We start from the raw sequence: 26,180 nt of genomic DNA, 5'->3' as shown, positions 1-26,180 counted from the left end.
TCAGCCCGGGTGCAGGACTTTTGATATTCTCACCCCACACGTTTGCAAGAATTTAAACATTTATTCACATAGGAAAGCAAGTAAAGGAAGCAAGTAAAAATACAAGCGCAAGCGTGGAAATAAAGACTAGGCGTAACTCTCGAATCTCCCCAGTGAAGTCGCCAGCTGTTTTATCTTGGTTTTCGGGTGTCAAACATTGATTACGTTTGAACCTTTTAAACCGGTGATATCTTATTTTTTCTTGGGAAGGGAAAAAGTAAGCAAAACCCTTGAGAATCGAGGTCCGGGAGTTGTTTTCGCTACGGGAAGGTGTTAGGCACCCATAACGACTATAGTAACCTATAGGAACCGTCTTTAATTTCTACGCGCGCGCTTTATTTTTAAATGCTATTTGAAAATGTTATTTACACCTACAATTTGCTAAGTGAGGAATTGGAGGGAGAAGAATGTTTTTGGATTTTTATTTTAGTTGAATTGAAGGAATTTTGATTCCTTGCCTACGTACCCGATTAAGGGATCAAATCCACCGTAGTTCTCTCTCAAAAATGTTTTTGTTTTTTGTTGGTTGATTTTAAGTTTGAAAATGGATTTTGAAGAATAGAAAGAGGCCTCAAGGGCATGAGATTGGAAAATAGTGAGGTTGAATTAGTGAATTGCAAAAGAAGTCAAAGTTTGATTATTTTCATTGAAATTTGATTAAGAAAATGGAAAAGAAAATACAATGGGATATTGGATCCCAAGGTTTATTTGGAAAAGGTTTGAGTGAAGTTGTTCACATTTGTTTGGAAAATTGGTTTTTTCTAAGTATGAATCCTAGGCATTCATCTAAACATACAATCCTAAACATACATCTAAACATGCATATTCTAGCTATAGTGGTGTGTGTGCATGTGTCGGTGCTTGTGTCGGTGTACATCTTTAGAGTCCATTGTCCTTTACATCATACCCTAGATACATTCTATGGCCTCTTTGCCAAGAAATTAAAAGCATGAAAGAATATTACAAAATTTCCTAAGTGTTTACATTCTAACTTTTGGTACAAATAGAGATGAATATAGGATGAAATGGAGATGCTTATGATGAATATGAAATATGAAATGAAAAGGTTAGTAGCATAAGGCAATATCAAAGAAGTGAAGTAAGAGAAATACTAGAATATAAAAGATAGAAAATAAGTGCAAATATGGCTAAAATTTGTTCATAAAATGCAAGAACCAAGTGACCTATAATTCTCACATTCCAATTACATTTTAAAGGTTTAGAAACAAGTTTTGGAATGGGAATTAAGGCTACATGATTTACTTGACATTTTTAAAACAAATTTGGAGCATATTTACATTATTTAACTACCTAATGACTTGTAAGCTAAGTAACCTACCAAAATTCACAATTAGGCAACAAAATTAAACACAAACAGTAGCTAAAATCCTATGAACTCAAGTAGTATAGGTCACCAACATTCATCAAGCAAATTGGATTAAGATCAAGTAAATTTTCATTCATTTTTGGCACAAAATATAACAAAAATACCAAGAGAATTAGCACCTTATTTTTTAACCAATTTCAACATGTGAAAATTATCACAAAATGCTACAAAAATATCAAGAAGCCTATGTGAATCTTTTAGGAATTTTTAAAGGTTTTTTAGGACTAAAAAGTGCAAGAAAGTCGCTAATTCTAACAAAAATAAGGAAAAATGCTATACATATTTTTTTATCAAATTTTATTATACAAAAATATTAAAAACATCAAGAAGGTTATCAAGAACTCATGGAAATTCATTTGGAATTTTTTGCAAAAAATTTGTCATGCAGAAGGTGTAGAAAGCACTATCCAGCGGTGCACATAGCAAGAAACAAGCAAAACCAGAAAAACTGCAAGGAAAGGATATCCAGGTCCAACGGGAGATGGATCCTGGATCATCCTAACGCATCAGGAGCGTTGGATTGATCCAGGAAGCCAGAACCCTAGATCCAACGCACCAAAACGCAGGGGAACATGATAACAGGCATGGACGCGCGCGCGTGTGATGCACATGCATGGTATAAAAGCAATTTCCAGAGAGAAGCACACATAATACACATACATCTCTCTCTCTAGGTTATTTTAGAGAGAGAGGCTCTGCAGATGGTTGAACGGAGAAGATGACCGGAGTTTGCTCCGGTGCGGTGGTTCGCCGGCGGCGCCACCGTACCGGAGCATTTTTCTTACGCTTTTTCAAGTTTGTTTACATCAAAACACTCATCTCATCTTCCTCGTCCCCATTCTGGCCTTGGATTTTCAAGAAACATGCTTAAACGTGCTAGATCTAAACTTCAAATCTCCGAACATTTCAAACTAAAGATGAACGGTAGGGAGTAAGAGCCATTACCTTTTGTTCGTTTGGATTGGAAACTTCTTTCTCCCTCTTCTTGATTCACGAATGTTTTATCTTCCTTTTCTTCGCACCTTTCGTGAATTTGGTTCGAACTTGCGTTCTGGTGCTGATTTTCCCTTCGTTGTTGATCTTCAATTCGATCCTTGCTTTGAAACCCTAGGGTTTCGGATTTTGATGCGATTTCGTGCCGGTTTCTTCGATCCTCTTCTTCTCTTCCTCGATCTTTCTCTCGTGATCGCAGTTATGCTTGAATTGCGAGAGAATGGTTCAGTGATGATGATTCTTGGAAAAGAGTCACTGAGAACCTTCAATATTTGTTGAATTGGGACTGATTTGATGAAACGCTTGCTGAATTCGTTTTGTTTGTGACTGAATCGATGGAAATTAGTGTGAATTTGAGAGAATTTGCGTGTATTGTGACTCTGGAAAAGTGGTTAGGGTTTGAAGATGATGAACTTGTTCATCATGTTCTTGAGTTTTTGAGAGTTTGTTACGGTTTTGATTTGTTCTGAGCAGAGAGAGAAATTGTGAAGTGTTTGTGATGAGTTGTTGAAATCTGAATGGCACTGCAATGATTGGAGCCTTTTATAGGCTGCCAAGTGTAGCTTCTGGACCAATAGAATATTGCCACGTGGCACTGGACCTTGTAACAAACTCTTGGACAAATGGACCGATAAGGAACTGACACTTGTACAGACCTAATGACTTGGACAAAAAAAGGACTAAAATGCAAATACTAGAAACTTTAGGACTAAAAATAAAATAAAATGAATTAAAATTGGTAATTGGAAAATAACGTAAAGTGGAACGTCTAAAATTGACAAAACGGACTAAAACGAACCAATGGCCTAAATGAGGTACTTTAAAGTACCTCTCTGCCGAAATTTCGTGTGAAATGACCAAAATGCCCCTAGGGCTAAAAACGACTAAAAACGACTCAGATGCAAATTTAAAATGGATTTTTAACAAGGGATTGAATCAAAGACTCATACAAGCAACATTAAAAGACTCAGAGACAACTTTTAGGATTTAAACAGTAACTTGACACTTGAAATGACCAAAATGCCCCTATGGGCAAAACTGACTCAAAATGGCTTCAAATGCAATTTTAAAAATGGATTTTGACATAGAATGATACAGAGACTTATTCACACTACTTGAAAGGACTTCAAACAAAATTTTGAAAGACTGAGAGACACTTGACATAGGAAATGACTAAAATACCCTTACATGTGAATTTTGCAAATGAAATTGAAATGAAGTGCAGAGAAGGATGCAATTGGTCAGAGATAGTTCAAATAGCTTGTAATGCAAGAAAAGAAGAATTCATTAGTATTTTTAGGTCCAAAATTAGGGTATAACAAACGCAAAAAGGATATTTATATGGTTTTGGCTCCAAAAATATCTCATTTCCCATCTTCTTTCTCTCTCAAGGTTTTTGGCAAGGGATTTTCTCCTCCTTCTCTCTTCATTTGCGCCTCCCTCTCTTCTCCTTACCATCCAAAAGTTTGTTCAAACATTGAATCAAGTTAAGTTATATTCCCTCATGATCTCTTAAGCTAAGGGAAGCTTGTACTTTGTTTGATTTCTCTACTTCTCTTCTCAAGAAGAGATTCAAATTTAGGGATTGGATTTGAACAAGAAGCCAGGGCTTTTGATTGTTGATTTGGAGCCTATGTTGAGCATATTTCATGGAATTGGAAAGTTAAGCAAGCATATAGTTTACCTCTAGTTGGATCGTTTAAGGATCTGAGGTAAAAGAGATAGTATGAATAGGTTTAACCTTCATGCATGCATAAGACTAAGACTTTTTAAGATTAAAGAGCCATGTCTCTTGCTATCCACGCTAGGTTGGATACAAGGGGTTCTCTGAGGGGAATGGTTAAGCCGCAAGGGAGCCGCATGTCACTAAGTAATCAAAGTGAAGGTGTCATGTCTTTTGTGTTGCTTCCAAGGTTGGATATAAAAGGTTCTCCAAGGGGAACGGTGTAAGCCGTAAGGGACACGCACGTCACTAAGGGAGTCCGGTGTGCCTTAGTTAGGTTTTTCCACCAGTAGTAAGGGATTAACTTACGGGGTTACTCCACTCGGGATTAATCCGTAAAATGAACTCATATAATTATGTTTGTTCAATGCATATTGTTGTATAAGATATTCATTCAAAGTTTTATTGTTGTAAATTTTAATGTATCCAGTACTAAACTTAACGCACATGCTAAACTTTCTAGATACATTTAGTGTGGGTGTTAGAAATGCGTTCTCAAAGATACTAAGATTAATATGAGCACCTACGTACCTTCTTAGAAAAGAAATCGATGGTGTAAGTGTCTCTGCGGTGGTGGATAAATTACAACTAAGGTAGTGGTGCCATTGTGTTCCGGGTGAATGTTCTAGTTGCTGTTGTTAGTTGAGCCTGATCAACTCAATTTAGCATTCGACGATTAGAACGGATGTTTGAGAGCTGAATAGGACCCAGGAGGAATGAAGTATGTGATGAAGATGAACTGAGAAGTGAGAACTCGAAGCGAGTATTAGTAAGAATTTGATCGTGCCAGTAGGTGGCCGGTGAACTAATCAAGTAGAAGTGTGAATTTTCTGGGAAAGTAAGGCAATGTTAAGAAGGAACGTTCAGACAACATTGGGTAAGATGTTAAAGATACTTTGTATACCCATAAGTGAAGAATTTGAAAATATCTAAGTATGACCTGAAGCTTCAGTAAGAGTCAATTTTGGAACGGGTTTATTGTATAGAAAGGGATTGTATTCTGGAAGTAAGTACAAGGCTACAAGATAGGGAGAAGTCGACATATGTTGAAGGAGTCAGTAGGCTCTCCGGAAAAGCGTTATGTGGTTGAAGCTAAGGACTTGTAGGTTCAGAGTGGACAAGGTTATAGTGTTCGTGAAGTTGCGTTAAGCGGTAAAGTAATGAGGTAAGCTATTTGTAGAGGAAGAAGTTTAGGATTTAAGTGAAAGTTTTATGTTATCAGGACTAAGGCATTAATTTCTAAGGTGTCGAGAATTGTATCGAAATAGGTTGATGTTTGCCATGCATATATTACAGAATATTTTATGATGTTGGGAATGAATGGTGTGCATTGGATTACTTGAGAATTAAGAATTTTCATGCAAAGAATGTTTTCTAGAAAATTGAGCGGAAGAAACTCGCCAGTAGCGAACCTGGGGCAAAATTTTCTGTTTTTTCGAAAACTGTCAGTTCGTTTCTATGGTCTACAGAGACTATTTGGCTCAGGGACAAAAGGAAAGGTAGAGAAAATAGAGAAAACTCTCTAATGTTCTCAAAGAAAGTTGTTATTATTTGAATGCTTGAATGCTTGATGATGCCAAAACACTAGGTGGTGAGCCTTATTTATACTACTCTCGGAAGGCTCTCCATCACCAACTAGAAATATCTTGAAACAAAGAAAAGTCTAGAGATATGGATACTCTAGTACATAAGCCTAGAAGGATCTAGAAAAGTTAAGACTTCCCTAGTGCTTATTTAGTAGTGTCTAGTAGCTTCCTTATTATTCCCTAGTATTCTAGAGACTTCTATATTATTCTTTAGTGTTTTAGAGACTTCCACATTATTCTCTAGAATTCTAGAGTCTTCCATATTATTCTTCATCATTCTCTATCATTCTCCCCGGGTTGGGAGAGACTCGTCCTCGAGTCAAGATTTTCTTCTTCGTCCTTAAGACAACATCTGTAACCTTATGACATATGATGAAATGAGCCATTTTTTGAAACATTTTGAAAACCGCTCTGATGTTGAGTCCAGAGTATCTCAAGGACAAAATCAATACCAACATTTTCCCAAGGTGGCTTAGGAATTGGTCGAAGCAGACACAACTTCGTTTTGTCCTTAATTGGTTCCTTTGCGAGTGAACGTCCAAGTAGCTTGAATTCCTCTTGTCCTTCATTGAATAGTAGAAGTGCCAACTTGATTTTAATCACATCCTTCACGAAAGTGTAGGTTTTGGCGTAACCATCGAATAATGCATGACGATCATATTGCCAAGGCCTCCCAAGATGAATGTGACAAGTATCCATTGGAATAACATCACACCATACATTTTCTTTATAATTCTTGTCAATGAAAAATGAGATAATTGAGTGTTGAGATACTTTTACCTCATTATCCTTATCGAGCCATTGTAGACTGCATGGATGCGGGTGCTCCTTTGTCGGCAACTTTAATTTTTCTACCATATAGTTTGATACAACATTTTCAACACTTCTGTTATTGACGATGACATTACAAACCATGTCTCTTGCGATTGTTGTTTGCAAGCTTCTTTCAACCTCCAAAGATTCACCATATTCACCCGGAAGATAGTCTTTGTCATATATTGGTTCTTCATTCTCATCTTTTTCAATCACTTCATGAATGTTAGCGGAACCGTATTCATCATCATATATTGGATCTTTGTTTCCCTCTTCTTCAAACACTTCACAAATGTCAGTACCAACATATTCTTCATCGTAGATTGGTTCTCCCATCGTCTCATCTTCAAACAGTTCAGGAATGTCTTCTTTTTCTTCTTCAAAAATATTGTTTATCTCCTCATTAACGATGGTGACTACTTTACGATTCACACAATCTAAGGCTATGTGTCCATACCCTTGACATATGCAACATTTAGGTATATGGGTATTTCTCTCTATGATTGTGTTATGTTGGGGTCTAAATGAGGAAATAGGTTGATGGATTATGGGTTTGTGATAATCGATATGATTTCTGGTGGAGGAAAGAGGTTGGTGCGAAGATGTTTTGGATAATTGTAGTTGTGTAAAATTCTTTTGATAATAAGGAAGAGGTAAATACTTACGAGTTAGTTTTTGACGCATTTTCTCCCACGTCTTGATCTTGCTTTTTCCTTCGCACTTGCGTTTTCTTTTAAGATTTTCCCACCAAATTGAAGCATGTTTCTTCAGCTTGGCAGCAACAATCTTTACCTTTTGCTCTTCCGGAACCTCCTTATACTCAAATACACGTTCAACAGTTTGTAACCAATCCAGAAAATCATCTGGTTGTAGATTCCCTTCAAAATATGGAATGTCTACTTTAATATCATTCATCTGGTGCTGACGTCATTGTGAGCGACTGCTTCTAGATGATGAAGAGTCACTACCGGAGACATCATCTTCGAATCTCCTTTGTTGTGCTTCCAAAAGGGCTTGTTGGACGTTGACAGTCTTCAGGAGCAGTTGAATTTGTCGCCACATTTTTTCCATCTCCATCTCTTGCAAATTTCTTTATTTTTGTCTTCGAAGTGGCATTTTAACGATAACGGTTCAACAAACTACGAGTGAAGATTGTGGTGGTGACTGGTGGTTTTGTTGGCGGTGAAGACTTGTTAACCAAGGGTTTTCTTCACTTTCCAAACAAAATGAAGGTGTTAGTTTCGGGAACAAAATGGCCGCAAAGTGAAGTTTTACAAAGGCAACTCCTTGCTGACTAGAAAACTCACTTTCCGTTGATTTTTTCCGCTCAACTCGACTTCGAGGTAGTTTCGCGAACAAATGGCCGCAAAGTGAAGTTTTAAGAAAGCAACTTCTTGCTCACTTGAAAACTCACTTTCCGTTGATTTCTTCGCTCAAACTCAACTCCGAGGTATCATAACCAGGCTCTGATGCCAAATCTGGCTCAAGGACAAAAGGAAAGGTAGAGAAAATAGAGAAAACTCTCTAATGTTCTCAAAGAAAGTTGTTATTATTTGAATGCTTGAATGCTTGATGATGCCAAAACACTAGGTGGTGAGCCTTATTTATACTACTCTAGGAAGGCTCTCCATTACCAACTAGAAATATCTAGAAACAAAGAAAAGTCTAGAGATATGGATACTCTAGTACATAAGCCTAGAAGGATCTAGAAAAGTTAAGACTTCCCTAGTGCTTATTTAGTAGTGTCTAGTAGCTTCCTTATTATTCCCTACTATTCTAGAGACTTCTATATTATTCTTTGGTGTTCTAGAGACTTCCACATTATTCTCTAGAATTCTAGAGTCTTCCATATTATTCGTCATCATTCTCTATCACTATTGGGGAGTTGTCTTCACTATCTTTTATGCGACGAAAACCTTTTATGACATCAAGTGACAAATGCATATCATATCCTAAGGTTTCTAAAGGAAAAGTCATGGGCTACCATTAACGATATCGATTCGGTTTAAGTAACTTCGTAAGTTAATGTGTCAAGAGTCAAGAAGGAGCTTAGACCAAGAGTTTTGAGGTTCCAGTATTTGGAATGGACGTCACTGGTGTGAAGACATGAAGTAAGGAGTTAAAGTGGTGAAGAATTATGTAAAATCACAAGATTCTCGGACTTTTGTGGAGATATGAGTATCCCTCGAACCTATGTTTTGCTTGATTGACTTGCTAAGACTCGTTATGATGTTGAATCATAAAGTTTATAAGATTTTAGAATGATATATGCATATGGGTGATTGAAGTTGACATTTTGAAATTAAAATGGAATTCTGTAGGTACCGATCGGTCACAACTCGTATAGAGTAAGCGAAATTCACCTAGAACAAGGTTGGATAGCTCGGTTGTGTTGTCAACTCGTTCCGTGATTTTGGAGTAACGACTGGGGCCTAGGTTCAGTATATTATGATAAATTTATATAGTGGAAATCATCAACGTCAATAACCCGTGTGCTAATTTATGAAGTTTTCTTTAAAAGAAAATTAACTTGCAGGCATTGGTATAATTAAGCAAAATATGGTATGCGAGAATACAAAGATACAATGTTAGATGTTTAAGGAAGGTATGCCCGAGTGTGAGATGAGTCTACCATGGGAAGTCGTAAGAACGATTCATGGAAATAGTAAGTATGTAGTAACAAAGATGTGCTCTATGAGTTAAAATTGCTCGAGAACAAGTGTAAGTATGGCATTGATATGTCAAGAGGTAAGTCTACCTTGAGATTTAATCTTGCAAGCAAAGGGTAGAGCAAGGTTCCAGAGTTGATTGCAACATAGGAAGTCTTGAGAAGAGTTCAAGAAGATATTAATGAAATGATAGAAGAAGGGTGAAGATCACTCGTCTCAACGAATCAGAGTAGCGCAACGGAAGTTAATCGGTAAAGTTGTTAATGGAAACCATGGAACATGGAATTTGGTAGTAAGAATCTTCGTAAAGAATGTTCGATATAGTAATACAGTTTTAGTGAGAAGCATTATGAGACGAGCGAGGAGTTCTAGATATGATAAGTAAGTAATGATGCTTATATAGTCAGTGAGGATTAAGGTAAAAGTAAAAAGGATGTATCTTCACTTAAGTAAGACAAGAAAGACTAAAGTTACCACATATGAAGTAATTGGGTTGCCTAATTGGTGATGTTGAATGCGTAGAAAAGCTATTGGTTAGTCAGGAAGAGTATGTGCTATGACAAGGGAATACGGTTCATGAGATATGCACGAAGAAGTACGTACCCTCTTACACCATACTTGTTAAGTGATAACGATACTTGTTATGACAAGTCAAACCTTGATTTTATAACTTTTAAAGTTAAGATTGGTATTAAGGAACTTGGGAACGATGTTGTTTGAAAAACATGATCTTGTATATTGTTGAACTGATGAGTCATATAGTAAGCAAGTACGCTAACTTAAGACGTACAAACTTTAGGACCAACTTGCTATAGGCAAGTTTGGGGCGAGTTTTAAAACCTTTTTCCAAAATATAGAGACTCGTCCTGAGGTTCTGCAGTACCATTACAGACTTAGTTTTAAAAAGATTTTTGTTTTAGTCATGTATCTACTCGTTCCAATAACCTATGTACCAATGTTTAGAAATTTCTTGAAGCAAAATGCTAGAACGAGTATCGTTATTAACTAACAAGAAACAGTACTTGACAATATGCAAATACAATGGAGAAGGTTTTATGAAGAAACAACTTGTCCGTGTGATATCAATATCATACGGGATACACGGATTTCTGCTAAGAGTATTCAAGTGCAAGTGGAAATGGACTTAGTAGAAAGTTTTAAGAGCATGTAATCCGCAAAACTGGTTAATAGATTGTTGGGTGAATCGGCGTATTTGATTTCTCCTCTCCAAGTCAAGATATGTGAGTTACCCATGAATTCGTGTGCAAGAAGATTGTGAAGAGATAGAAAGGTTTCTTAAGACTTTAAAAAGAGATAAGAGGTTTGTAGAATCATCAGGATAAGTAACATAAGTAAGAGGCATAAGTCGTAAAGTGCGGTAAGAAAGATTATGTATGCATGATAAGATGTATACATGATAAGATGTTGTAGATGCAAGTAAGCACTACAGGGCAAACCTGGATTCCAGTAGGACCCCAGTTTGAAGGCAAATCCTGAGTGTTTTAGTTAATGAAAGGTTACTTGTACGAGTGGTTAATACTAAGTGGATAAGTTATGGAATCGAGACAACCAATCCTCATGTAACAAAGGTAAGTTTCAATCATAATGTTCTAAGATAGTTCTGTGATTTAGAGAAAGAGATTAAGATTGAGGAAACTATATTCGATTTTATGCGGATTAAGAGAGGATGAATTACATGTATTGATGAGGTAAGTATACTTCGAACTCTTTGGAGTGAGTATGATTAGACTCTTTATAACCAAAACAAAAGAAGGCAGGTTTTAGTCGCAGTGATTGGTAGAGGATCTCTAAAATTTCGAGGACGAAATTTCTTTAAGGGGGGTAAAGTGTAATATCCCGCCTGTCAGTATCGAAATATTACCAGTCGTTCGTGCCAGAGGATTAAAATTCAAGGAAAGTAAGTGTAATGGAGAATGTTTTTTTTTACGTAATGTCAGCCTAACACGGGTTAAGTATCAGAGTCGGATTTAACACGCTTAAGACAAGGGCATTTTGGTAATTGCACACAAAAAGGATATTTATATGGTTTTGGCTCCAAAAATATCTCATTTCCCATCTTCTATCTCTCTAGGTTTTTGGCAAGGGATTTTCTCCTCCTTCTCTCTTCATTTGCGCCTCCCTCTCTTCTCCTTACCATCCAAAAGTTTGTTCCAACATTGAATCAAGTTAAGTTATGTTCCCTTATGATCTCTTAAGCTAAGGGAAGCTTGTACTATGTTTGATTTCTCTACATCTCCTCTCAAGAAGAGATTCAAATTTAGGGATTGTATTTGAACAAGAAGCCGGGGCTTTTGATTGTTGATTTGGAGCCTATGTTGAGCATATTTCATGGAATTGGAAAGTTAAGCAAGCATATAGTTTACCTCTAGTTGGATCGTTTAAGGATCCGAAGTAAAAGAGATAGTATATGAATAGGTTTAACCTTCATGCATGCATAAGACTAAGACTTTTTAAGATGAAAGTGCCATGTCTCTTGCTATCCATACTAGGTTGGATACAAGGGGTTCTCCGAGGGGAACGGTTAAGCCGCAAGGGAGTCGCATGTCACTAAGTAATCAAAGTGAAGGTGTCGTGTCATTTGTATTCCTTCCAATGTTGGATATAAAAGGTTCTCCAAGGGGAACGGGGTAAGCCGTAAGGGACCCGCACGTCACTAAGGGAGTCTGGTGTGCCTTAGCTAGGTTTTTCCACCGGTAGTAAGGGATTAACTTCCGGGGTTACTCCACTCGGTATTAATCCGTGAAATGAACTCAGATAATTATGTTTTTTCAATGCATATTGTTGTATAAGATATTCATTTGAAGTTTTATTGTTGTAAATTTTAATGTATCCAGTACTAAACTTAACGTACATGCTAAACTTTCTATATACGTTTAGTGTGGGTGTTACAAATGCGTTCTCAAAGATACTAAGATTAATATGAGCACCTACGTACCTTCTTAGAAAAGAAATCGATGGTGTAAGTGTCTCTGCGGTGGTGGATAAATGCTTGCTAATGAAAGGAGTTGTTGAATTGTTATTTTTTATCTTCCTTCTTATAAATATTAAAACCCGAGAAAAAAGGGTACAAAGAAAGTCCCACATTGATAAACCTGAACCGTATGATACTGTTTATAAACTTCAATGAGCTTCGTACCACTGAGATGAATGGGTTGTATTGGAGGCTATATTCATCTAGCATACCCACCTGTTCCACCTATTTGCACCTTTTATATTTATAAAATCGAGACTTTAACATTTTAGTCCCCTTGTTTCTTAAATTGAGTTTTGGGTTCCCTGTTTTACGATCTTTTTGGTCCCCACAATTTTTTTTTTTTTGAAGGAGGTCCCCACAATTTTTTATTATATGGCATTGTATACTTGAATACAATTGACTCCATGTCATTAACCAATATCCATGTCATTATTATTATTTTATTTAAAATAGGTTTAACTAGTATTGTAATAAAATTAAATAAAATTGGATTCAAAATTTAGATTAGGGTTCAAAGTTCATCTCCATTCAAAACCATAAATCAACTTAATAATTAAAACCCAAAAAAAAAAAAACACTGAACATTCAAGGAGGAATTCTACTATCCATTCAAAACCATAAATCAACTTAATAATTAAAACCCAAAAAAAAAACACCAAACATTCAAGGAGGAATTCTACTATGGTTAAAAAATGTGAAACATAAATCAACTTAATAATTAAAACCCAAAAAAAAAACACCAAACATTCAAGGAGGAATTCTACTATGGTTAAAAAATGTGAAACATTTATAAATTCTGCATAAGTATAGACATTTTGAAACAACAATTAAAAAGTCTTCTGGTATTCAATCAAAACTGTTGGAACATGTGTGGAAATTGAGTAAAAAGACTAAACACAAATTCCCATGTTGGGTAGAACTAATGTTGTGTGAATTGAAAAAAGTGGAAGTCCCACATCGGATGGAACGCACACATTAGTAGTGTTTATATAGTGGGGATGTACCTCTAATTAATGGGGGTACATAATTATGTGAACGAAGTAAACACTAAAGAAAATATATATCAATATATATATATATATATATATATATATATTGATATATATTTTATTAATATATATATATATATATATATATATATTGATATATATTTTATTAATATATTGATATATATTTTATTATTTGGAAATGATAAATTAAATAATTAATTTAATCATTATTAGAAAGTGTTTTCTTAGTCCTCAAGTTTCGCTAAAATATTTTGGAACGCAATCTAGAACTTGGAACGCAATCTAGAATATTTTGGAATACAACCTGAAATATTTTGGTAGACAATCTAATATATTTTAGTACTTGATCTGAAATATATTTTTGTACTTAATATATATTTTGGTACTCGATTGAGATATTTTTGTATTAGAACTAATATGTGAATTACTTAATCACAAAGTAATATATTACTTGTTCCCAAAGTTTCTCATATTACTTGTTCCCAAAGTTTCGCACTTATTAGTTGTGAATTTTCCCTATAAATAGAGAACTCACATAGTGCATTCCACACACCAAAGAGTTTCATTGAGTTGTCGGGAACTCTTTCTCTCTTCTCCCTTTCTTGACTTGTATATTTTTGTACTTAATATATATTTTGGTACTCAATTGAGATATTTTTGTATTAGAACTAATATGTGAATTACTTAATCACAAAGTAATATATTACTTGTTCCCAAAGTTTCTCATATTACTTGTTTCCAAAGTTTCGCACTTATTAGTTGTGAATTTTCCCTATAAATAGAGAACTCACATAGTGCATTCCACACACCAAAGAGTTTCATTGAGTTTTCGGGAACTCTTTCTCTCTTCTCCCTTTCTTGACTTGTGTTGACGAGTCTTTCTTTTCTTCATCTCCTTTTTTCTATCCCTTCGGAATTAAGTGTGTTCTTAAGACCATAGTCCCTTTTCGGTTTAATGTCCCTCCAGAATTAAGAATGGTCTTAAAAACATAATCCCTTTGGTAATATACGTCCCTTCGGAATAAAGAGTACTTTTAAGATCATAGCCCCTATTTGGAATAACAGTGTCCCGTCGAAATCAAGAATGATCTTAACTGTATATAAATATTATAACAATAGGAGAAATGGTGGTAACACCATATTTGAGTGGTCGTAGTACCATATTGATAGTTTGAAGAACTTAAAGGTTAGAAAGGTGGAAACACCATATTTGAGTGGTCTTAGCACCATAATAGAATGGTAATAATACCATATTAAAGTGGTTTTAGTATTAAAAAAGTGGTCTTAGTACCATATTGAAGGTGTAATTCTCGAACGGTTTTCTACAGTGCAGTAATTAACCGCACAGTTGTAGCTGGACTTGTTTTATCCTGGAGGCGGCGTGGTTGATAGTTTGTCTTGCGCAATTGTGGGCAGTGCCACGAAAAGTCTTAAAGAGAGCGACCTGGTCGTGACTCAACCTAGTAACAACTTCGGTAGATAATAAAATTTGGAAATTCAAATACAGCAGTTTAGAAATGAAAAAAACAACAATTTTAAGACGTTTCGATCTGCTATGTCTACCGAAGAAGTTACTTACTGAGGTTAAGTTGTCCCTAAATACATAAAGGATAAATCTGGCTATATAGAATTACATCTTTCGACTAAAACGGTGAAGTACTTGTTGTTTCAAACAACAAATTAACCGGAGAGCAATGTTGATCTTATTTGATATTTGAAGCCACATTCAAACCATTGCATGTCTTGCTTACCTTTCATATTAAATAAGAATGTGACTTACGATGTTGAAGAACTTTTTGGGAATTACTAAAAGCATGACCTCACTGTTGCTATTGAAAAGCTAACATCTGTTACGAACCTCTTGCTAGTTGCTATTAAAGAATGGATGGTAATCTACTAATGATTTCCTGAAATGCAATTAGTTGTGATCGGCTGTTAGCTTAGTGAATTGCTCTTGGAATAACCATATGGAAAAATGCGCAAATTCATAAATTTGAGCACTGGTTAACCATTTAAAGAAATTATATGAGAAATTTGTTCAAAATGTTTGAAACAAATATTAGAAAGAATCTGAATTTCAGATTTCTATTGAATAAGACTGAGTTGACTCAGACTTAAAGAGAGACTTGATGCATTCTTGTGGAAAAGACTACGCATTTGATGGTATGATCAAAATTAAATTCTCCTTCTATTTTATAAGTTGTGTGATTTTAATGTTTGACATATCAAAATTTATCACGTGAACAAGTATTTATTTTTAAATTTGAGTAACTTGGATTGAATTCCAAAGTTATATGATTAGACAATTTTATTTTTTACAGTCAAGATAAATGAACCAAAAGGTTTATTTAAATCCATGTTTAGAGAATATGAATCTCTAAACTTAATAAATTATGATATGTGCGAACTTGATGGCATATAAACTAGAAATGATAAAATGATATTTTATCATATTTATTGATGACTGTGAATTTTGGAAAATAAAATTGATATGCTTGATAAGTTCAATTTTTATAATGAAAATTGAAAGTTACATTGGATAGAGTACCCAAGTCTATGAACAAAAATTCTAATTAAGAAATTTTTGAAGAAAAGACAATTCAACTTGACCTATTATTTTTGAACTTGGGATTGTCTGGACTATATTTTGACTTTGGATCCTAAGAGAGTTGAACTCACTAGTAGAGCCTATGAATGAGTATTCAATGGGTATCGAAACATATAGGTTTATGACCTAAATGTTAAAGTGATCATAGAATTAAAAGATGTTGATTTCTATGAATTAAGTACCCCTGTAAATTAAAGAATAGTGGGGGCACTAGTGGGGGTAAACTAAATTCCCCTTGTATATTAAGAACTAGTGGGGGCACTATATCTGATCATATTTCAGTAATCATAACTAGTTATGAAAACATTGTACAAGATGTTATAGAACCTCGAAGAGGTAAGAGCAAGAATTGCTAAAGAGTATGGACCTTGTGGTTTATATATTGGAAGAAGATCCATTAAACCTTAAAGAAGCTATATCCTCATTGGATGCTGAATTATGGCAAGAAGCAATAAACAATGAAATGGATTATCTAGATTCTAACGAAACATGACACTTGGTTGACTTGTCTCATAGTTGCAAACTAATCGGTTGAATTTGGATTTTAGGAAAAAGAACTAAAGTCTGATGGTACGGTTGATGAATACAAGGCTCTCCTTGTAGTCAAAGGTTTCAGACAAAAAACAAAAAAAATAGACTTCTTCGACACTCATTCACCAGTCACAAGAATCATATCCATATGAGTAGTCCCTTTAGCTGCTGTTCATAACTCGATAGTACTCCAAATGGATATGAAAGTTGCCTTTTTATGGTGAATAGAAGAAGAAATCTATATTAAACAACCTGAAGGTTTTGTGATTCATGTACAAGAAAACAAGGTATGTAAGTTAGATAATTCTTTGTGAGGTCTAAAAAGGAATGACATAAATTTTTTGACATTCTAATGCTATCGAATGAGTATAAAGTGAATGAAAGTGACAAATAATATTTGCACGATCATATGTCTCTATGAAGACAACTTGCTCATATTTGGTTTAAAGATTCATGTTATGAATTATGCGAAATCATTGTTTATCAACAACATTGATAAGAAAGGCCTAGACAAAGTTGAAGTAATTCTTGGTTTCAAGATTACTAGATCAGAAAAGAGAACAGGTTCTCCCATGATAGCAGATCTAGGAGAAGAGATTGTTTCAGATTCAGTAGAGATTGGCTCCGATATTGGTTCTTGAATACCCGGTGGAACAGAATGAGACAATCTTTGCAACCGGGTAGCTTTCCGGAGTGCTCTAGCAGTCCTTTTAATTTCTGGATTGAATTCGAGATCGTCGGCGCTCACCTTACCTCGCATAAACAGCAAAATACCTTAGTAGCACTGCACAATGCAAAGTAATCAATGAATACTAAAACAGAAAAATAAAATAAAAACAGAAAATTAAATTGCAAAAATCCTAAATTATAACGTAATTGCCTTGTTGAAATAAATCAACAGTCCCCGGCAACGGCGCCAAAAACTTGATAGATGTTTGGCAAGTGCACCAAATACTATCGAAGTAGTAAAAATATCGATCCCACGTGGACTGTTTTTAATCTCAATAATTTAACTACGTTGTATTTTAGGATGTATAAAAGTTGTTTTGATTTGCCACTAGGCAGTAGATTGGTTTGATTGCATAAAAGTAAATGCTGAAAATAAAATTGGTTTTAAGAATAAGAGAGAGATGAGTTTAGGTCTTTCGAATCATCGATGTTCCCCTAATTGTTATGTTGCACCTATTCTTATGAATGATCTTCTAATCCCACGATAGTTAACAAAATAGTCCTAATCAATCCCTTGAGTTAGGACCCTCTTCTCAAACTACAGCCCCTAATCCCTTAGGTGGTCTAATAATCTTTGAAGGTTTAAGCACGTTAACCTAATATCACTAACAAACGATTATCTATTCCTAGACTAACCATGTTTATTAGAACAATTCAATAGGTCTAAGTCGAAAGCTATGGTCAGTAGTCATTCGTTCTCACAAAATCATATTTATATTTGATCAGGATATAAAAAGCATTAAGAACAATTGAATTGAATAAAGACTAGAATATCATTCACAATAAATAGAGTTTCACAGCATAATGTATCAATTAGGGTTACAACGAATCATCTCAGACCTAACCTCTAATGAATTTAGCTACTCATAATAGTGTTTACAAATAACATAATCATTAGAGGTAATAAAACATACACAAAGTGGTTGAAGGATGAAGAAATCGTCCTCCTTGGCTTCCTTGCAGTCACAAAATCGCACTTTGCTCTCTAGAATTCGTAACCCTTGTTTCTGGAATAGACTTCAGCTTAAATAGGCACAGAATATCGCCTAAATCGTGTCACGTTTTAAGTGAATCGTGACACGATTTTATCTTCTGGAGCAAGAAACTGAATTAGGGTTTCACCAAATCGTGTCACGTTTTACCAATCGTGACACGTTTCCATAATGTTGAATCAAAGCTTCTGATGCTTCCCAAAATCGTGTCACGTTTGTACCAAATCGTGACACGTTTTATTTCTTTGTGTTTCCTTCAGTTTTTCTGCTCTTTTTGCTGCATAAGTCTTCTGTGAACTCCTTTTTGTGATGAAAATACATACAAAATTACGTAATGACAAGGTGTCATCACAACCCCAAACTTAAACCATTCCTTGTCCTCAAGGAATTTACTTGCAAAGCTGGCAATCGACAGTAAAATAACAATTACCTGATCAAGCAGTAGTACCCAAAAGTTCAACACCTTACTAGCTAAAGGTGAGCTAGTTTGACTTGTACGCATCCACCAATTCACAACTCCACACAACTAATTGAAAAGGGTTCATACACAGTCGACATGCAATCTACATATTACCATACGCTTGAAAAGTTTCTAAACGTCAATCAAAATCAATGTCAATGCACACTTTGAGGTCTTTAAGGGTTATAACGGGGCTTAGGTGAAGGTGGGATAATATTTGAATAAGTAGGCTACACAAAAGTTGAGTTAGGCATTCCTACGGAAGTTAAAGCATAAAATTCAATCCTTCATTCATTCACCTTATAGAACAACAATTGCAAAAGTACTAGAGAATATTTATAACATTAGGGACAATCGAGTTTGAAGTTACTCGGATTTTCAATGTTTTATCCCTTTTTCATCATTCATTTTCATTTTTTTTTCATACACCAATTTTTGAGTGTATTTTTGCATTTTGCATGACATTCTTTTTTCTTTTTGTTCTCTTATTCTCTAGTACCCCCACCCTAAACTTAATTGGTTGCAAAATCCAATAGAAACCCCAAACTTAATTATTAGCAACATTCTACAATGCCTAACTCAAAAAAACAATAAGGGACAAGTCCTAAAAGTCTCTAAGCTTGTAAAGCAGTTTGTCACCGAACAAAAAGTTCTAAACCTACCGGCTCAAATTGGCTAAGAAAAGGATAAAATTTAACAATTAAAATCAGGGTAGGCTTCAAAAGGCTCACAGGACCAAGCACTTTTGCCTCAGTGTGCTAACGACAAAGATCAATCAACCATAGGGAAACAATGCAAGTTCTAGAAATGTAAATGCATGGAATATTCTAATATATGTAAATTGAAAAATAAAATTTGGCAATGAACCTTATGGCTGAGATTTCTGGGAGTTGTGACTACCTATCATTAAATGCCATACACTTCGCCTCTGAAAACCAAGTCACTCCTCCTTTTGAACTTTTGGAATACCACTTGAACAACTATTTGTTATCAGACTGTAAAAAGTCAACTAAACAAACAAATTCATCAATAATAAACAAGTGCAGGAATAATTACATAAACGGGGGGTAACACCGAGTTAAACATCACCAAAGTAAATAAAATTGTTCAAACATAAAATTAAACGTACATAACCAAAGTGCTGAAATCAAAACAGAAAAATAACAAAAGATGGGCCATCAGTAGCCCACTCAATCATGCATCTGGTCCTCCGGAATCCAAGTGTTGGGGTCCTCCTCTGCATAGGTATCCTCCCCAAAGTGTTTCCGAGACTGAGCTCCACCAGCAGCAAAGTCAGCTCGGGTCTCCTGCTCTCTATCCTAAGCTCGACCTCTGATGACATCAAAGTAATGGTCTATAGCCTCCTCGGACCCATCAAAACGCTCGAACGAGCCTGTCATCTTCCTTCTGTTGAGGCAGACCGCCTCAGTGAACTCCTGACATGGCCGAACATGTAGTCCAGCATCATAGGATGAATAGGTGCATAGGCACCCTGCGGACTGCTCCCCTCTCCATGAACAGACTGAGGTGGAGGTGGCTGTGCCTAGGGCTGTGGTTGTGGCTGTGGCTATGGTTGTGGTTGTGGCTGCCCTTCTGCTGCCATAAGATCCTACATGCACTCCCTGTAATCCTTTACAAACCCCTCCATGTATGTGTCGATGAGAGGCTTCATCATATGAGCATTCAAATCATTGGCAAAAAGATCACAGTCGGCTTCCTCACAAAGCCAGCAAATAAGACTTAAATGAGGCAAAGCCTTCTTGTTACTTGTAGCAAAATCAGCAATATTATTGGTGATCAACTCACCAACATTAATAGGAGCACCATCCATAATAGTCGCGATCGTGTGGACTCGCACCAATGGAATTTCAGAAGAGCAAGAAGTGCCCTCCAGTGTTTGCACCACAAATGATGCCCAAGCTTTAGAGACCGGCTTGAAGTCAGACTTCAACAGCATCCGCTTCCCTCCTTTCCACGTAGCCCCCTCTACACACATCTGCAGTAACAATTCTTCCCAAGCTTCATCATTCCAATTACCACAAGTTTCCCTTCTTCACTTGACATCACATTGTTCTGGTGGAACAATCTTCAACAGGTTATTAATCGCCTCTGGTGAGAAATCAATGTCCTTCCCACGCACATAAGACCCATACCTTCTCCCGGAGAACCGGGCATTAACATAAAATTCTAGGGCCAATGTCTTGTTAGCCTGCTCGAAAATCATCCCATTTAAACCATGCTAATCCTGAGCAGTTAGTGCTTGCTCAAACTCAGGATTCTTCAACAATTTTGGGAGCAAGAAGGCTCGCTCTGGAATCACTCTGTAATGCTTGATATCTTTGAAGCGGTCACGGGCTTGTGAGTTTAAAAAGTGGTGGTTCACGAAAGGTGGTGGTGGTTCATTGGTAGACTTAGGTTTGACCGGTTTCTTTCTAGGGTTGTCGGTTTTGGATTTCTTGGAGGCTTTTTGGGTGGATGCTTGGCCCTTGTTGCGTGTCTCGACCATGGTTATGGTTAGGTTTGGATTTAAGGTTAGGTTTTGTGGAAAAGTGAATATTAGGGTTAGGGTTAGGGTCGAGATGATGGAGATGATGGATTTGGGTTGTTTGTGGTTGATGATGAAGGTTTATGGTGATGGTTTGGTGGTTGGAAGATGAAAAGATGAAGATTTGTGGTAGAAAAGGGTTAGAAATTCGTAGGTTAGGGTTCTGGGAAAATTTTGGCAGAGTTTGGCTACTTTTGGAAGTGAATGGAATGAAAATCGTGTTGGTTATATTGATAGGCTAGGAAAATCGTGTCATGTTTGGCCAAAAACGTGTCACGATTGGGTTTTGTAACGGTCAGAATTTGAAAACCACCAAAATCGTGTCAGGTTTGGGCAAAACGTGTCACGATTGCTCATTTTTGAAAAATTTCTTGCCCAGAAATCGTGTCACGTTTTGGCCAACGTGTCACGATTTCTCAATGTCAAAATGCACCACTTTTCAGACTTAGAAAAATTTTTGGGTGGTAAAATCGTGTCACGATTTCAGTATCGTGACACGTTTTAAGCAAATGTCGAATGACACCCATTTTTTAACTTAGAAATATTTTGAAGAGCTTCAGAGGGCAGGCAAATCGTGTCACGTTTTGCCCAAAATGTGTCACGATTTGCACAGTACTGGTTCATGAAAAAAAATTCTTCCTCTGTCTGTTTCAGCTAAAATCTTTTTGTATTTTTGAATATTTGAAAACAATAAAAAGAAATAAGAAATACTACATGAAATCTAAATGTGGGTTGCCTCCCACCAAGCGCTTCTTTACCGTCACTAGCTTGACTTCTGATGACCCCTAAGGATCATTCAAAATAAGTCCTACCCTTGCTTTTGGTAAGTCGCTCTTGTTGTTTACCAGGCTTCCTCAGCTCCATTGCTTCATCAGTAGAAGTGTTCCTTACCAACCTCTTGTCATAATACCTCCTAGCTCTCTCTATTGTGTCCAAGAAGATGGAATGCATACACCATTGATAGGTCGCTGGCCCATTACGCATTCCAAAGGGCATTTTTCTGTAAGCAAATATACCAAATTGACCATTGGAAGTAGACTTTTCTTTTCCTTTATTCAAAGTTCCCGATCCCCCATACTTGTCATCCTGGATGTCTTCAGGTGGTGGCGGTTGCACCTGTTCTTTACTTGCTTCAAGTGGCTTGACACAATCATTCACCTCAAGATCTTCATCAGGCTCACAACTCTCTATAGAATTTACAATTGCTCTTTCAAGAGGTTGTGGTGGTTGAGGTTCACGAGAATTGTCTTCTACTATTTCTTCAACAACATCAACTCGGTAACACTTGGGATTTTCCTCTCGGTGTTTCATTGCTTTAAAGATATTGAACACCACTTGCTCATTATGGAATCTCAACATTAGCTCTCCCATCTCAACATCAATCAAAGCACGACCAGTTGCAAGGAAAGGTCTTCCTAAGATGAGTGACATATCATCATCTTCAGCCATGTCTAAGATCACAAAGTCTGCTGGAAATACAAGATCATTCACCTTCACTAACACATCTTCAAGCACACCAAAAGGATAAAAGATTGACCGATCAGCTAAAGTAATGGTCATTCGTGTTGGTTTTGGCTCACCACATCCAAGCTTCTTCATCATTGAAAGGGGCATCAAGTTGATACTTGCCCCTAAATCACATAAAGCTCTTCCGACGTTTACCCGTCCAATAGAACAAGTGATGGTAAAAGCACCAGGATCTTTCAGCTTAGGCGGTAACTTCTTTTGGAGAATGGTGCTACAATTCTCGGAAAGAGAAATGTTTTCATCATCTTTAGGCTTTCTTCTTCCCGTTAGCAAATCTTTCATGAATTTGGCATACAAAGGCATTTGATCAAGAGCTTCACTGAAAGGAATATTCACCTGAAGTTGTGAGATAAGATGCATGAACTTCTTGAATTGTCCTTCCTCCTTCTTTTTCTTCTTCTCTAGATGAGGGTATGGAAGTTTCACATATGATGGAATACTTTGTGGCTTGTCTCCATCTTTCAAGATTTGACTCTTTGACTTCCTCAAGATTGAGTTTTCATCTATCAATTTCTCACTTTTATCTCCCTCTATTTTTTTCTTCTTTTCATTTTCAACTACTCCTTGATCATTCTCCTTTTCAACTACACCATTTTCAATTTCTTTTTCAACTTCGCCATCTTTTTCCACCTCCACTACTACTTCTTCAACTTTCTTTGGAGCTTTTGGAACTAAAGGTGTCAAAACCTTTTTGCTCCTCAATTCTATAGCATTACAAGACTCGTTCTTAGGATTTTCTTTAGTATTACCTGAGAATCCGCCTTTGTTTTGTTCAGCCAATTGCTTAGCTAATTGCCCAAGTTGAGTTTCTAGCATCTTCCTGGAGGCTTCGTTGTTCTTTCTTTCAGCCTCTTGACTCTTCTTCATCTCCTCAAAGTTACCTTGAGTCATCTTCATAAAATTTATCATAGTTTCCTCGAGAGCTGAAGGCTTTCTTTGTTGTTGTGGAGGAGCAAGCAATTGAGAGTTCAAAGCATTGTTATTTGAGTAGCTCAAGTTGGGATGCTTGTTGATACCTGAATTATATGACTGATTTTGTCTTTGGTAGCCCCCCATGTAGTTTGCTTCCTCATTAGATCCTTCGGGAACACATTCACCATTTGGATGCTCTTCACCACATAAGTCACACTTGATTGCAGCAACTTGTTGTTGCTTATGAGCAAAAGTAAACCCTTGAAACTCCTTAGTTAGAGCCTCGATTTGTTTGTTCATGGCTGCTCGGTTAGCTAGGATTGCAGTTTGCTTACTCACCCCAAACACTCCTCTTTCTTTCTTTTTCGCTTCAGCACGATACTCATTGCCAGCCATGTTTTCTATTAGAGCTTGGACTTCATGATCAGTTTTTCTCTTGAGACTACCTCCCGCGGAAGCATCTAAGAACATTCTTGTGTTTGGTGTCACCCCCTCATTGAAGATTTGGAGGTATTGTTTCTCGGTGAACTCGTGGTTTGGACATCTTTTAAGAAGCAAGTCGAATGGCTCCTAAGCATCATATAGTGACTCATTCTCCCCTTGCTTGAAGTTAGAGATCTCCATCTTCTTTTCCCAATACTTAGACATAGGGAAATATTTCTCGAGGAACTTAAGCTCTAGCTCCTCCCAAGTTTGAACAGTCCCATTGGGTATAGTCAGCAACCAATCTTTCGCTCTTCCCGTCAATGTGAACGGAAACAGCCTTAGTTTCTTCTGTCCATCGGTCACAGTGGCTGGTTGTACACAAAACTCACATGTTTCAGCAAAGCGGCTTAAGTGTTCATGTGGGCTCATGGCTTCAGTGCCATCGAATTGTCTGTCTCTCAATCCATTCAGAATAGTAGTCTTGATGTCAAAAGCAACGGGGTTAGCTGGTTGAAAAGTGTGGGTCAGTTGACCACGATGAGTTGCTAACCCATAGTCTCTTAGCTTTGGTCTCGGTGGTACAGGTTCTCCCATGATAGCAGATCTATGAGAAGAGATTGTTTCAGATTCAGTAGAGATTGGCTCCGGTATTTGTTCTTGAACACCCGGTGGAACAGAATGAGACAACCTTTGCAACCGGGCAGCTTTCCGGAGTGCTCTAGCAGTCCTTTCAATTTCTGGATTGAATTCGAGATCGTCGGCGCTCACCTTACCTCACATAAACAGCAAAATACCTTAGTAGCACTGCACAATGCAAAGTAATCAATGAATACTAAAACAGAAAAATAAAATAAAAACAAAAAATTAAATTGCAGAAATCCTAAATTATAACGTAATTGCCTTGTTGAAATAAATCAACAGTCCCCGGCAACGGCGCCAACAACTTGATAGATGTTTGGCAAGTGCGCCAAATACTATCGAAGTAGTAAAAATATCGATCCCACGAGGACTGTTTTTAATCTCAATAATTCAACTACGTTGTATTTTAGGATGTATAAAAGTTGTTTTGATTTGCCACTAGGCAGTAGATTGGTTTGATTGCGTAAAACTAAATGCTGAAAATAAAATTGGTTTTAAGAATAAGAGAGAGATGAGTTTAGGTCTTTCGAATCATCGATGTTCCCCTAATTGTTATGCTGCACCTATTCTTATGAATGATCTTCTAATCCCACGATAGTTAACAAAATAGTCCTAATCAATCCCTTGAGTTAGGACCCTCTTCTCAAACTACAGCCCCTAATCCCTTAGGTGGTCTAATAATCTTTGAAGGTTTAAGCACGTTAACCTAATATCACTAACAAACGATTATCTATTCCTAGACTAACCATGTTTTTTACAACAATTCAATAGGTCTAAGTCGAAAGTTATGGTCAGTAGTCATTCGTTCTCACAAAATCATATTTATATTTGATTAGGATATAAAAAGCATTAAGAACAATTGAATTGAATAAAGACTAGAATATCATTCATAATAAATAGAGTTTCACAGCATAATGTATCAATTAAGGTTACAACGAATCATCTCAGACCTAACCTCTAATGAATTTAGCTACTCATAATAGTGTTTACAAATAACATAATCATTAGAGGTAATAAAACATACACAAAGTGGTTGAAGGATGAAGAAATCGTCCTCCTTGGCTTCCTTGCGGTCACAAAATCGCACTTTGCTCTCTATAATTCGTAACCCTTGTTTTTGGAATAGACTTCAGCTTAAATAGGCTCAGAATATCGCCTAAATCGTATCACGTTTTAAGCGAATCGTGACACGTTTTTATCTTCTGGAGCAAGAAACTGAATTAGGGTTTCACCAAATCGTGTCACGTTTTACCGATCGTGACACGTTTCCATAATGTTGAATCAAAGCTTCTGATGCTTCCCAAAATCGTGTCACGTTTGTACCAAATCGTGACACATTTTATTTCTTTGCGTTTCCTTCAGTTTTTCTGCTCTTTTTGCTGCATAAGTCTTCTGTGAACTCCTTTTTGTGATGAAAATACATATAGAATTACGTAATGACAAGGTGTCATCAGATTACATTATGAGAAGTATCATATTGTACTTGAATGGTACAAGATACAAATTGAACATCCTTCAGATGAGTCTTAAAGCGACCAGTGACTGCATATTAAGCATCATTGTAGGAGTTATTTGTTGAAACAAATGATATTGACT

The 26,180-nt window shown here is 36.5% G+C and overlaps 1 protein-coding gene across 1 annotated transcript; it reads right to left on the bottom strand.

Moving 5' to 3' along the window:
• Positions 1 to 22,563: 22,563 nt before the first annotated feature.
• LOC146916764 (uncharacterized) lies at positions 22,564 to 24,539 on the bottom strand. The gene is made up of 2 exons (XM_085721726.1): positions 24,160 to 24,539; positions 22,564 to 22,585 (listed from the first exon to the last, which is right to left on the bottom strand). Exons 1-2 carry the CDS (start codon positions 24,537 to 24,539, stop codon positions 22,564 to 22,566), a joined length of 402 nt encoding a protein of 133 aa, XP_085577852.1.
• Between the last annotated feature and the right edge of the window lie 1,641 nt (positions 24,540 to 26,180).

Source organism: Medicago sativa, chromosome 6 (assembly GCF_051527215.1).
Source record: "Medicago sativa cultivar Bolivia chromosome 6, Bolivia_mono, whole genome shotgun sequence".
Classification (NCBI taxonomy): Eukaryota; Viridiplantae; Streptophyta; class Magnoliopsida; order Fabales; family Fabaceae; genus Medicago; species Medicago sativa.
The sequence above is the reverse complement of the archived record's forward strand: the minus strand, read 5'-3'. Positions and strand labels throughout refer to the sequence as shown.